The 13,591-nt window shown below is 35.0% G+C and overlaps 1 protein-coding gene across 2 annotated transcripts in view; it reads right to left on the bottom strand.

Annotated features, from left to right (window-relative positions):
* The window catches only part of TBC1D15 (TBC1 domain family member 15), a 63,381-nt gene that overhangs the window by 23,733 nt on the left and 26,057 nt on the right, over positions 1-13,591 (bottom strand). Inside the window, exons 5-8 of one of the 2 annotated variants that reach the window (XM_082666260.1) lie at positions 8,982-9,192; positions 1,683-1,785; positions 652-702; positions 147-344 (exon numbers count right to left, since the gene is read on the bottom strand). In XM_082666260.1, the coding sequence (XP_082522386.1) occupies positions 147-344; positions 652-702; positions 1,683-1,785; positions 8,982-9,192 (563 nt within the window). The remainder of the gene's footprint in view (positions 1-146; positions 345-651; positions 703-1,682; positions 1,786-8,981; positions 9,193-13,591) is intronic. The other variant, XM_082666259.1, reaches the window with a different exon arrangement.

Raw genomic sequence — 13,591 nt, 5'->3', positions numbered from 1 at the left:
ATATGAGTGAGCAAAAGTTATAAAGGATTGTGAGAAGAGGCAGGTATGACCAAAATTGAGTTTCTATTTCTATAACATTCAGTACACCTTAAAAAGCATTTCTCCTGCTAAAATACAAGAGCTATATTAATATAAACTCCACTCACTCTTGTGATGACTTCAAATCCTGGTTCTTCTTGCTGATTTATCTTTAAACCTGGAATAGCATCACTAAGAAAATCTGCCATCTCTGAAGGTGGTCGTTGATGTGCAGAAGGATCGCTGCCTCTTAAACTATCAAAAATGTAGTTTGTGACTTTGGAAAATCCTACCATAGTGGCTGTATAAGGGTCCTTTTTAATCTTCTATGCAGTAGAAAGAAAAATATTGGCAAAATTAATTCAGATAAAGAATAAAAATACCTCATGACAGGCAAAAGGGCAAAGGTTTTTAAAGGGGGGGAAATCAGAACTAAAACAGAGCATTCTAAGATTATTTTAAAATTTTATTTTTTTCTGGGAAGAAAAATTTAAATTTTCTAAGCCAATTTTTTCATTTGGTTAAAATAGTACATTAAATAGCAAGCTAATGCTACTGATTGAATCGCAGATAAACACATGATTTGCAGGCTTTATTCAATCTGCACACACCAGAAATATCTGCAGTGCTTACTTTCCACTGATGGACGGCCCACAACAGCTTTCTTCTCTCTAACAGTCCTGCCTTCACAGAAAAAAATATTTCTTGAAGTGGGTAGTACCACACTAGTCTAACACAAAATATTTGATAGCTGAGTTTAAACGCTCACAATATTTAAATATTAGCTGACATTTTAATCTAATTATATAACTGGTGAGTCATGCCACCAAGAGTAATTTGTTCTGGACAGTGCTGTCCTAGAAAAGTTTTTCTACTGCTAGAGTTACTTCTAAATCCCAAACTGCCTGCTTATTCATATTTAGCAAAAATAGTTACTTCTTAAAGGTCTATCTTTAAAATGATTATTTTCACAATAAGAAAAACAGTTCCCTCACTTTTTATTTTAATCAGTATTTAGCTCTTTTGTCCTCCCTCCTAAAAAGTTCCCTCTTTATCTTCAGAACCAAAAAGAGATACCATGTGGGACAAAGAAGCACTCAAACATTTGTTGAATGAATAAGTGAATAAATGAATAAGTAAACAAAAATGTCATTAGTTTACATAGCAACCTGAGTGAAAAATAAATTATCTTTATTTCTGCCTGTGTTAAGGGCACATTTTTAGCCAAATGCAAGAATATACTCAAATACTTTAAGAGGAATTAGACTAAACTGACCCCAAATGAACCAACTTAAACATCAAATAAAAATTCAAACCAGATTTTTGCATAAGCTTATCACTGATTAATTCGAAGTGTCTTACCCAGTGACTTTTCACCTAATCAGTGCAAGCTATGATAATAAAAATCTGATGTCCAACTTCAATTATGATAAAGGGGAAAATTGCTGTAAGAGTAATTAAGAACCAAGGAAGCTTCTGAGTCTTACAAACAATATGACACATATTATTCTTTCTATAAAATTACAGAGAATAGTTCCATAAGGTTTACACATGCAGACACTTGCCTCATTCTGTATAATCTCTGAGAAAGTGAGAGGTAGGATGCATATAAAATAATGCGGTCAGACAAACAGATTAATATAAGATAGACTAAGGAAACATACTTGTATTATACCATATGCTGGTTCATCAAGAAGATTTTCAAAAGACTGTGAAAGACTCTTATTCTGACAATTCACAAGAAGTGTTCTTTTGTCTTGCGGAGATCTGTGATAGAAAGAAGGGATTTGTAGAAAACAGTAGCACTCCGCATCAATGACTACCTAAATAATTACTAATGCACAGTTATTTTTCCGTAACAACAACAACAAAAAACCTTAAATGTCCAGTTCTAAAAGTGTTTCCCATTAATTCAATATTAGCAAGTACTTAGTAACTATCTTAAGTGAGTTCCAAAACTACATGAAACATTAAATATTAAATTAACAAATATAAAAGGGATAAAGTATATTTTTATTCTAGGTAAAGCCAAGAGGACTAAATTACAATGAACCCAAACTTTTGTTTAGAATTATAGTAGAAAATTCTTACAAATATATCTTCCATTATAAGAATATATCTTCTCTTATAAAGAAAGTTGAAACACACTTTAGGATTCATCAGTATATATAATATGTACACTACAGGAAAATGTCCTATTTTGAAATGGTTTCCAACTTCACTCCACAGCTTGGTAGTACTGCAATATAAGATGTTAAAAATACAAGATACAATGTCTTAATTATTTGTTAAAGATCATTAATTATGCCAACCATTATTATAAACACACATGGTTGTAATGTACAGTTCAGGTACAGTATATTTTTAGTTCTTGCTTATTGAGCTCCGGATATGTTTTTCTCCACACTTCCTAATAACTACAGAATAAACAAAATGCTTTCCAAATAGACATCTAATTTGAAGTAATCAAATGAATTATCCAGTCTTTTTTCTGTTCAAAAAGTTTTATAATTTAGTAAGTCAGCTGTAATAAATCCACAACTTTTGTGTTTAAAAACAAAAATTAAATGCATTATTTTGCTGCTATCTACTTCTAGTTTATTATAAATGTTTGAGATAAGAACTTTAATAACAGTTATCTCTTCTCAATTCTAACATAACAGGATGCAACAGCAATGCTGGGGGGATATGAAATCCAAAACAGGATCTTATTCTTACTTAGAAACAGCACTCGATCATCAAAGACAATAGTAGCTGAATAAGCCCCTTAGCTTCTTAAAAGAGCTAAGGTTGAGTCATTTGAAGTAGGAAGAAAATAACTTTTTAAACGTTCAATTTTCATTAATCACCATTTTTCTGAACATCTTCTGGGGGTCATGCTTATTAACATGAAGACCTATAGGTTCTCACAAGGCATTTTTTAATGATAGGTCAACTTGTAAACATAGCACCAGAAAAAGAAAAGTAACTAGTATAGAAACATATTTTTTTCCTAACACAGTGCTGCTGGTACTATGGTTATTATTTTTTGTTTCTAAAAATAGATTAAGTCAAATTTTTTCTTTAAACTACAAATAAAAAAATGATCATAAAAGTCAAAACACTGGCTATGCATGCTGAAGGGGGACACATACGCAACCTTCAGTTATCTGTGCCCAGCCAATTATTATGGCTTCAGATCTAAAACTATGGTCACAAAGCTGGAGATGGGAAGAAGAAATGACTGCTCAACCAACAAAGAACCACAGATACTTTTTTACAAAGGAAGGATTTCTTTTTTTTATACCTAATGCTCTGTGATGAGGGGCTGGGGGAAGTCACATTAGACTCGGTTGACACTGAAGAAATTAACAAAACATTCTTTAAAGTATATCAGTAAGAGAACAGGTAATAATGTTGCTAAGAACTTCAGAGCTCACCAAAAGGAGGGCTGGCATTCCAGAATATTGTTACATTTCCACCTGCCAGGTTACCACACTGATTTAATCTGGGAAGATTAAATATTATATTTATATATTCTGGGGATATTATGGATTCTGGGAAGTTGATCACTCATGACAACATTATTCAAGGCTTTCAAAAACTCATTGCAGCAGTAAGATAGAACTTTTAATGATGCTAACATCAGCAATTCTATTAGATCCTACTAAAGGGCTTAAAGAAAACCATTGTCTAATATCACAACTACAGACGCATTACTACTAAAACTTCAGAAGTACTTTGGAGTGAGCCTCTCCCAAAAGCTTCAGAATTCAGAAATTATAACAGTTGAAGAATTTTTGTGCACTGAGATGTAACAGTAACTATTTTATATTGCCACCGAGAAGACCAATATGGAAAGCTAAAGAAATAAATAAAAATATCATTGCAAAAGATATAAAGCCAAAAAGGTTAATAAAAAAAAGTACAGACTATTTACAACAAAACTATATAGTTTATTCTCATCCATATAATTTATACATATATATGTGTGTGTATGTGTATGTATATATGTATGTGTGTGTGGATATATGTATCTCACAAAGGGAATAAATGAGGGTCTAGGACCTAATCTCATAAATGACTGGTGCTATAAGATGATACAACCAACTTGGCTTTTTAAGGAAATATTTTACTGCTTGGATATTTATGTATTAGTTTTAAAATGGCCCAATATATAAAATCATTTTAACAGAACCAACCAATAACTTTCATTCATATCCTAGCAACCAACTTGGTTCCAGAAATGTAACAAAAATGTATCTGTGGCTCATTCTTTTACCCAGCTGAATACCATGTTCTAAATGGTGATAAGTCAAAGAACACTAAAGAATATCAATGAATAGGACAATTTGTTTATCCCAGTAGATAAGAAAACCATTTGAGAAATAATAAGCCTCAAGAAGCTGGCCTATTTTGCACTGACTAATCCAGTTAATGAGACTGAAAGAAGGAACTGTGCATAGTTACCCAACCTTTACCTCGATCTTTCAAGGCTGCACATCCCTAGCAAATCTGCAATTTCTGTTTGTCTGTATGGTAAGACCCTTAATTCGTTACAGGGAGTGTTAGGAAGACATCATGGCCACAGGTGCAAGCCACATTCTTCAATTTAGGTTAATCAGAGAAAAAAAGATAATGTGGTCTGAATCTCCCTCTATTGATGTTTTGAACTCAGAAAACACAGGAAGGATGACCCAGGAACAGAGTGGCTGGGATCCCAGCGAAGCTGCTGACACCAAGGTTTTCCTGGTCTACCCTTCTTCTTCCGGTCTCCACAACAATCTGCGACCATAGGAACATGACTCTGGAAGTACCATTTTGCTTAGGATAACTGCTCCAGAGACAGGAAATGATACCTAATAAAGTAAAAAATGGGGGATATTTGGGACTTTTCATTTCTTTGGACTTAATTGTGAATTCCATTTATTTAGATCATAAGTAATGAACATAAAAAACAAGAACCTTTAACATCTCCCTAAGAATCTGATAATGGAAGATGGTTTATACAAATATGGGATTTATTTTTATACTGGTGACTGTTTATCTGGAATATCTATATTCTACCACCTGGACTCAGCATATATGACACAATGCAGTTGGGCATAATTTATGATGGGAAAGAGAATGGGGGGGATGCTTATTTTCTGCCTAGTGTACAAAGGGGCCTTCAATTGGGGATAAAATATTTGATGTACTATTCTTACACATTTCAGACTATTCAGGGGGCAAAGAATAAACTGGCCCCTCAGTGTCACAGGAGAATACACAATGGAGAAGTGGCTGGTACTAAGGATGAAGCTTTTAAAGCTCATTTTACACAGCTATCTCCTCTCCCAGAAACAGCCACATCCTTGGTTGACCATAAATGTGATTAAGCCTAGTGGGAAGAGAGGAAACAGAGTGTAGGAAGTCAGACTCCTCTGCTAGGTTCTTCTCTTTGACCACGTCATTAAAGGCTATAATTAATCACATGCTTACATTCTATCCCATTTTATCCTCTTCTTAATCTCATTCTCTCTCAGAGCTTCAATTACTACTAACACACACACACACACACACACACACACAAACCTACATATTATCCTATTATATGCTCTCATCGTGCTATACTCCTGATTCATAGTACTTATTACAGCTGAAAACTTATGATTATTTGTATAAGCGATCTTTTTCTTTTCTGCAATAGTACAAACTCCATGAAGACAGACACCATATCTTTTTGACTAAGTGCTCCTTTCCAGCACTTAGTATGATGTCTAGAACATAGTAGGTCCTCAAAAAAAAAATACTTGTTGAATGAAAAAGTAGAGAGAGGGGAACACCATTCCTATGGCTTCTTGTTTCCAGGTGGAAATATGCACTCCTATTAAATAAAATCTTCACAGGGACACATCTGACCGCTGAGATCAGGAAAGAGTAAGGTGCATGCATGGCATAACCCCTTCCAGGCTCTCTTTATCTCTTGGATCTGTCTGCCAACAGAGAAGGTGGTTTCTAGTCTGCTCTCATTCATGTCATAAGTGGTCTGCCCTCACTAGGGAGACCTGTGGTTGTCCAAAAGTGATAACTGGATGACTGCAACATTAATTTGGGCTGAATTATTATGATGCTACATATCTAAGCCTAACCAATACAGAAAAGGAAACATAGTTTCACTTACAAACGTCATTAAAACATCACCAACACATATTTAAGGTACATATTCTCTTATAAGCACCTAAGTAATTGTTGAGTCTATCCTTGAACCCATCCAGGACAGAAAACTCTCTACCTCATGAGCTAATTCCTTGTAATTTCTACCCCTCGAGCTATTTCCTTCTAGTTTATCTCTGGAGTCATACAAAACAAATCTAGTCTATTTCTTTTAACAATCCTTTTGAAATTATTTGTAAAACTGGTAAGTATCATGCCATTTATTCATTCAACTAAGATTTACTGAACAAATGGGCCAGGCACTCTGGCTAGGAATTTAGGAGAAAGTGTAAACAAGATAGATGCAATCCCTGCCTTTATGGGCTTATATTCTAGAGGAAAACGTAACAGAAATAAACAGACAATGATTTTATTCTGTTAAGGGCCATGAAGGAAGCAAACAAGAGAATGAGAAAGTAAAAAGGAATGGGGGTGGGAACCTACATTAAATGGGAGACTAAGCATCCAGAAAAGCCCTTCTGAGGAAGTGACATTAAACTGAGACCTCAGGGATAAGAAAGGGAGAAGAATATTCTAGACAAAAGAAATACATATAGGACCCTAAGACAAGAAAGAGTTTAGGGCATTTCAGGAACTGAAAGAAAACCATGTGGCTAGAATATAGAAGAGAATGGCATGAGATGAGGTTGAAGAAATAAACAGAGCTAAGATAGGGCAGGCCCTCACTGACCATAGTAAGAAGCTTGGGTGTTTTTTTTGTTTTGTTTTGTTTTTTTGCGGTAGGCGGGCCTCTCACTGCTGTGACCTCTCCCGTTGCAGACGGAGCACAGGCTCTGGACGGACGGAGCACAGGCTCTGGACGCGCAGGCTCAGCGGCCATGGCCCACGGACCCAGCCACTCCGCGGCATGTGGGATACTCCCGGACCGGGGCACGAACCCGTGTCCCCCGCATTGGCAGGCGGACTCTCAACCACTGCGCCACCAGGGAAGCCCAGCTTGGGTTTTATTTAATGGTTCACCACAACTCCTTCAAGTTAAATCGCCACATCCCCACATTTTTCATGATACCTTTTGATCCCTCTCATTACACTAGCCATCTTTTTCCACGTAGTATAGTTAGTATAACACATCTAAAATCTAAAATGCAGTGTTTAAAACTAAGTGTTTAAAACTAAGAGTTCTCCAAAATATGATCTTATCAGTACAGAGTAGAGAGGGACTACCACTTCATTCTAGATACTATGCTTTAATCAACAGTCTCAGAATGAATGAGCTCTTCTGTAACAGTTACATCACAACACTGATTGATACTGAGCTTGCTATGATGCTAAGACCCCCAAGTCTTTAACAGCTGCTATTCAACAGCCAAGCCTTATGCCCCAGTCATGATAAATGCTCCTCCTGAAATCTACTTAACCCCGTAGGTGGTAGTCTATTCACAGCTTCTCACTTCAAGATCCAAGACCCACATACTACCAACCAGATCTGACTTTATGATTACAGGTACTAATCAGCATGCCTAGTGCCAGCCAGAGGTGGTCAACATGGTAAAGGAAGAGAATTTCATGCCGAAAAACATAGAGTCAATATCTTTCAACTTTTGCATTATTCCTAGCTTTATATAATCTACATTTAGGCATGACATTACTCTATTAAAGTGAGGACATTATTAATGAAGTTAACAATCATCCCTACGATTCCCCAAACTAAAAATCTCAACTTCTCCCTTCTTTTCTCCTCCACATATCCAATCAACCACAAACTCTAACACTAAATATTCCTCCAACACTTCTTTCTTGTCACTCCCCTAGTTCACGCTACTACAAGCTCACTAGATGACTGGAACAACCTCCTAACATGATTTACAAGACCCTTCATGCTCTGGCCTTAACTCAGCTCTTTGGCTTCATCTTTAAATCTTGTACCCTCCCTTCCCCCACTATGCAGACCTGTGATACTGAACTACTCTGTTCTGTGATTACGTCGTGTTTTACATACCTCCCTCTATCTAAAACATCTCTCCGTCTAAATATCTCCTTCCCTTTCATGCTAACGTTCACACAGTTGTCAAGTCTCAACCTAGATGTTACCTCCTCCAGAAAGTCTTCCCTGACCCCTACCCAACCCCCAGTCTGAATGAAGTATACTTCCTCCCTTCCTTGTACTTCCTCCATCTTATTTCTTGAGTTTATTGCTATTTACTGGTCAGCATCCTTCACAAGACCATAAACTCTCAGATATCCGAGAACATGCCTGTTTTGTTCACTACTAAGTATCAAACAACCAGCACAGTGCTCAGAACTAAATAGATACCACAATTGTATTTGCTGAGAGTGAAAGCGAGAAAGAGTATGTGTGTACAAATGCACATGGGTAAATAAATGGAAGACACAAGATTTCTGGAAAGTGAGAAAGCCCTAACTTCCACACTTACAATAATTTTATTTAGATTTGTCTGACTTAAATTTGTAGCATTACAAATGAAACTCTATGTTTAACAGAAACTACATAATAAAAGATAAAACTGGTAAATATATAATCCATAAATTATTGATGTATCATCATTCATTTGAATGTGTATTAAAATACTGAACCATTCTTTTCTTTAAAACACTAATAAGGTGATAAGTTGCAGTTCCAAATTACTAAAATGGCAAAATTTTATTCAGTCACTCATCCAAAGTAGTCAATATTCCCGAAAAAACAAACCTGCTTGAGCCCTAATATGCACATAGGTCACTGATACCCAATGACAAGTAAAAACAGTTCGCCTTGGGACCATCACAACAATCCGGTTTTGATAAGTAGGAAATAATTTGATACTTACTCACACAATACCACATATTTTTCAAGAGAGTCAATCAGTAGTTTGCTATCTCCTTGATGAAAGTGCAGAGCAGGGAGAACGACGTCATCCTTTAGACAGAATACCAAATACGACCAGCCCATACCCTCTTTGTTTTGCTTGATTGATTTCAGGTCTGTCAAACTGAACAGGAATGACCATTTGCTTTTCCCATTTCTATGACTTGGAGCATCTTAAAAACAAGAAAGTGGGGCAAAATATTTTTGTTCACCTTTTTAAAAGGTACTGACAGCACTCTTCATGACTGCCTAACAGATATTTGTTGAACCTAGGGAACAACTACAGCACTGATATTACCATGGCTTCCACCTGTATTAGAAATGGCTACATACATTTTCTTAAAAGAATAGTTTTTAAAATAATTATCTTACTGTATACAAATTGAAAAAAATACTACCCTTATTTAAAATATCAGCTTTGCCCCAAAATGATCATGGCTTTGGAAGCAAGCAGGCCAGACTCAAACTGCAGCACCACCATCTTACTAATGATTTGGGGCAAATAATTGAATCTCTCTGAGCCTCAGTTTCTTCATCTGTAAAATGGAGATAATTATACTTACCTCCCAATGTTATCCTAAGAATTAAAAGAGATAATACTTGTCAACTAATGAGTACAGTGCCAAGTATATAGTAAATATTCAATAAATATTCACCTTTTCCAATTCCCTCAAATACAAATGGCATGATGCATTTGGAGAGGCATTTAAAACAAAACAAAAAAAACAAAAACAAAACCAACCTTTATTCCTCACTTCCTTTTGGAATTATTTTTACTAGATTACATTGAGTGAAGGTAAAAGTATACCAGTATAAAAAGTAAGGGGGGAAAGTGGGGGTGCGTGGGATGAACTGGGAGATTGGGATTGACATATATGCACTATTGATACTATGTATAAAATAGATAACTAATGAGAACCTACTGTATAGCTCAGGGAACTCTACTCAGTGCTCTGTGGTGAACTAAATGGAAAAGAAATCCAAAAAACAAGAGGACATAATGTATATGTATAGCCGATTCACTTTGCTGTACAGTAGAAACTAACACAACACTGTAAAGCAACTATACTCCAATAAAAATTAATTTTAAAAAAAAGTAACATTAGAGTGAGTACACAGACAGACATTTGCAAAAACCCAAAGAACAGTGGGGAATTGAGGATGAAAAGGTAACTAAGTTGTGAATGCTTCAAAGAGAATAAATACATTCAATCTTCCTGCTAAATCAACCTTCTACTAAATTAAGACCTCAGTTCAAACCAAACTATAGCTATGTAAAATAAAGCATTTCCTAGTGTGTGGGGGCTGTTTACAGAAGCTTAAAATCCTAGGTTTGTGAATAATATTGCAATTGATAACAAGCAATGTAAAGATTATCTATTTAAATAAAAATTTAAAGAACAAGGGAAAAAAGTTATCTAATACTTATATTTAATTTCTAATCTAAAAATGTTATTTTACTTGAACATTTTAACGCAGACTTAAGCATGTCATGTCTCTGAAATTTTAAAAGACCTTTTCTCTTATGTTATTTGCTAAGAAGTGTCATACTATCCTGTTACTGAAAATCTTTATTAATTCCATCCCAACACTATCAATTCCACAAAGATAAACTGTATCGATTATATCTGCTTATAGAACTTACTCAAAGGGTAGATCAGTCAGTACTGACCTGCATGTATGTCACCTTCCTATATAGTCAGAACACTACAGCTCCATCACCTCCAACAAAATCTCCTAAACTGACACAGAAACCTACAGCTTACAGAAACCTCTACCTGGCAAGGAATGCAGACACCATTACTCTTTCATGGACACTAGCAAGTTATCATTTGAATCAAAGTCCAGAAAGGCTAAGTAACTTATCTATGCAGTGCCCTGCCTACTTCCACACCAGTTCAGATGGTGAACTCATATCTAAGGCTGATACCAGATTAAGTACCACGTGCTCACTTTACGACACATCATGTTTCACTGCAATTTATATTATAGAGCTCATAACACCATCACAAACTAATATGAAAGTGAGAACAATTCTAGAATTCCAACATTTTATGAATCACTTAAGTGTGAAGGCACCTGGACTACATCGACGTAGAAAGGATACATACTACTAGATTATCTGCAAAGACCAAAAATATTTTCACAGCAAAACAGCAATGAAAAACCAGATACCATTTTTTATCTTAAATTCCACAAAAAGTATTTAATAAAAGTCATGCAAGAAAATCATATGAAGAATATTAAATAATATATGCAGGCATATCAGAAGTTTGTGCATATTCAAATGTAAAAATTTTACACAGATTTTTCCCTTGTTAATGGAAGAGACACACATTACATATTAAATACAAAAGAAAATTCCTCACACATTTCCTCACTTAAAGCTCTGATAAACAATGAGACAAACATTACAAGTCAATCCCAGAAGTCCCTTTTCTAGAGTATAAGCTTCATGAGAACAAGAACTTAATTCTGTTCACAGCTTTATCCCCAGTGCCTAGAAGAGTGACTAGCAGAGAGTAGGTAGTCAAAGATGTGTTAAATAAATGAATAATCTACTAACCAAGTCAACAGAAAAGTAATCTGCAATTTGGTCTACCAATAATAGCTAACCAGAATTAGAAGTTGTTACAAAGGAAAACTAACAGAATCCAACAGTTAACTCAAAATTTCCTTCTTTCTCCTTAAACAAAGGTAAATAAAGCTAATTAGTTCTGATGAACTTACTGTGTTACCCAATATATGTAAAAAATAACTCCAACACACTGACGTGGGAAAAATGGCCATAACAGCAAAAAAGTAAACAAAACAATTCAGTAAGTCTCCATATGTCTTGAACAGAATTAACAGCAAGGACGTGACATTTTATCTGAATGGGTTTCCAGAACATCACGGCAGTCTGCTGTTCTGGGAAGATATATTTTCAAAACATTTGATCTAATATATAAAAACAAAGACTTAGCAGTATATTTAAGAAATATAAAGTTTAAAAAGTCTTCAATAGTCAATTTTTTTAAAGGTTTGTCCCCATTTTGCTCTGTGAATCACAAAAAAGGTAAAAAGTGTGAAGTTTATAATAATAAAAATTTTATTTGAAAAAATGCTTTTCAAAAATGTAAAAAATTATGGCAGAAATTTAAATTCTGAAACATCAAGATTAGAAAATGTCTTCTTTAAGAAGGAGTTTTGATGAAATATGATTGGATGAGGTAGACAGTCTAGGATAAGATGGGATGGAATGGGATGAGATGAAACAGAGTAAATGTACTTCATTAACTCCTTGTTCTGTTAAATATGTGCATGTGTATGCACACTGGGCCATACTGTGCAATGTGTTTCTTTCTGCTATCATAAAACTTTTTAAACAGTGGAGAAAAGAAAGAAAAAGAAATGTGTCCTTAACTTTTAATAATTACTAAATAAAGGCTCCTTACAAGGCATAATGCAATGCCAAGATACATAAGCAGTATTTAGATCTGTGGATTTTTTGCTAAGCTACACAGCTACACAGAGGTTCTCAACTCTGCACACTAAAATAACCAGGAGGGCTTTTGAAAAATACAGAAAAATAGGGATGCCCAGGCTCCATCTCCAGAGTATGATTTAATTTGCTGGATGAAACCCAGGCACTGGTACTTTTTTCAAAAGCCTAACTTCCCCATGTGATTTCAATGTGCAGCCAGTTAAAAAACCATTAATCTAAAAAGACCTTTATTGTCAGATTATGCTTTTCTCAAACATGTAATGCTTCTTTTATGAAATTTTGAAAACTCACTCCTTTTGCTCATTTCTGTAACCTTTTTCATTTTCAAGGATTTAACAATATTAGGCAAACAAAAAATAGCAATTCACATAAACCAATCCTGAAGATCCAGTCTAGAGAAGTTAAAAATCCCTCACATGTTAAATATACTAAAATCCTATGGTTTTATCCTTCCTTAACATTTCTGCATTGTTCTGGTTAAGAACCTTCCCTAGAATGGGAATGCAAAACAACAAAAAAAAAGACATATATGCATGAGCTGGCTGTTATCGAAAGTCTGTGACTTACTATTTCTTAATTGCCACTGTTCCCAAGAAATGATACAGTACAAAGTATAACTACTGTATGAGAATGATTCCCCAGGCCATACATGAAAATCAATTTTACTTAGTAACAATGCTATATAAACGTAGCAATACATATTCTAGTCAATTTAGGCTAGACTTTTTGAATCTGGTAAATGAGGATAAATCCTAAACTGAGATCAAAATCACTGAAAGACAAAATATCCTATTAGTTATAATACACAAAGAAATCAATAGAAAAAAATTTTAACTCTATACAGTGTTTAATATTTTTTAAAGAGATCACAAATAGGCGGGCCACATCACAGGTGGGCTAGCTAGATCATATCTGGGGTAGTATACATGTTCTATCAGATTGCTAGGTTGGCTCTTTTCTGTTATCTACATGTAGGTAGTCACCACACAGCAAACATAAATTTAATGTATATATAAAGGAGAACAGATGCGGAACATATACAAAGGGGAGTTGCAATGAGCTGTGAAGATACCAGTAAACACTGA

This window comes from Grampus griseus (assembly GCF_964374135.1).
Source record: "Grampus griseus genome assembly, chromosome: 11".
NCBI classification, from domain to species: Eukaryota; Metazoa; Chordata; class Mammalia; order Artiodactyla; family Delphinidae; genus Grampus; species Grampus griseus.
This window is presented reverse-complemented; position numbering and strand designations above follow the sequence as displayed.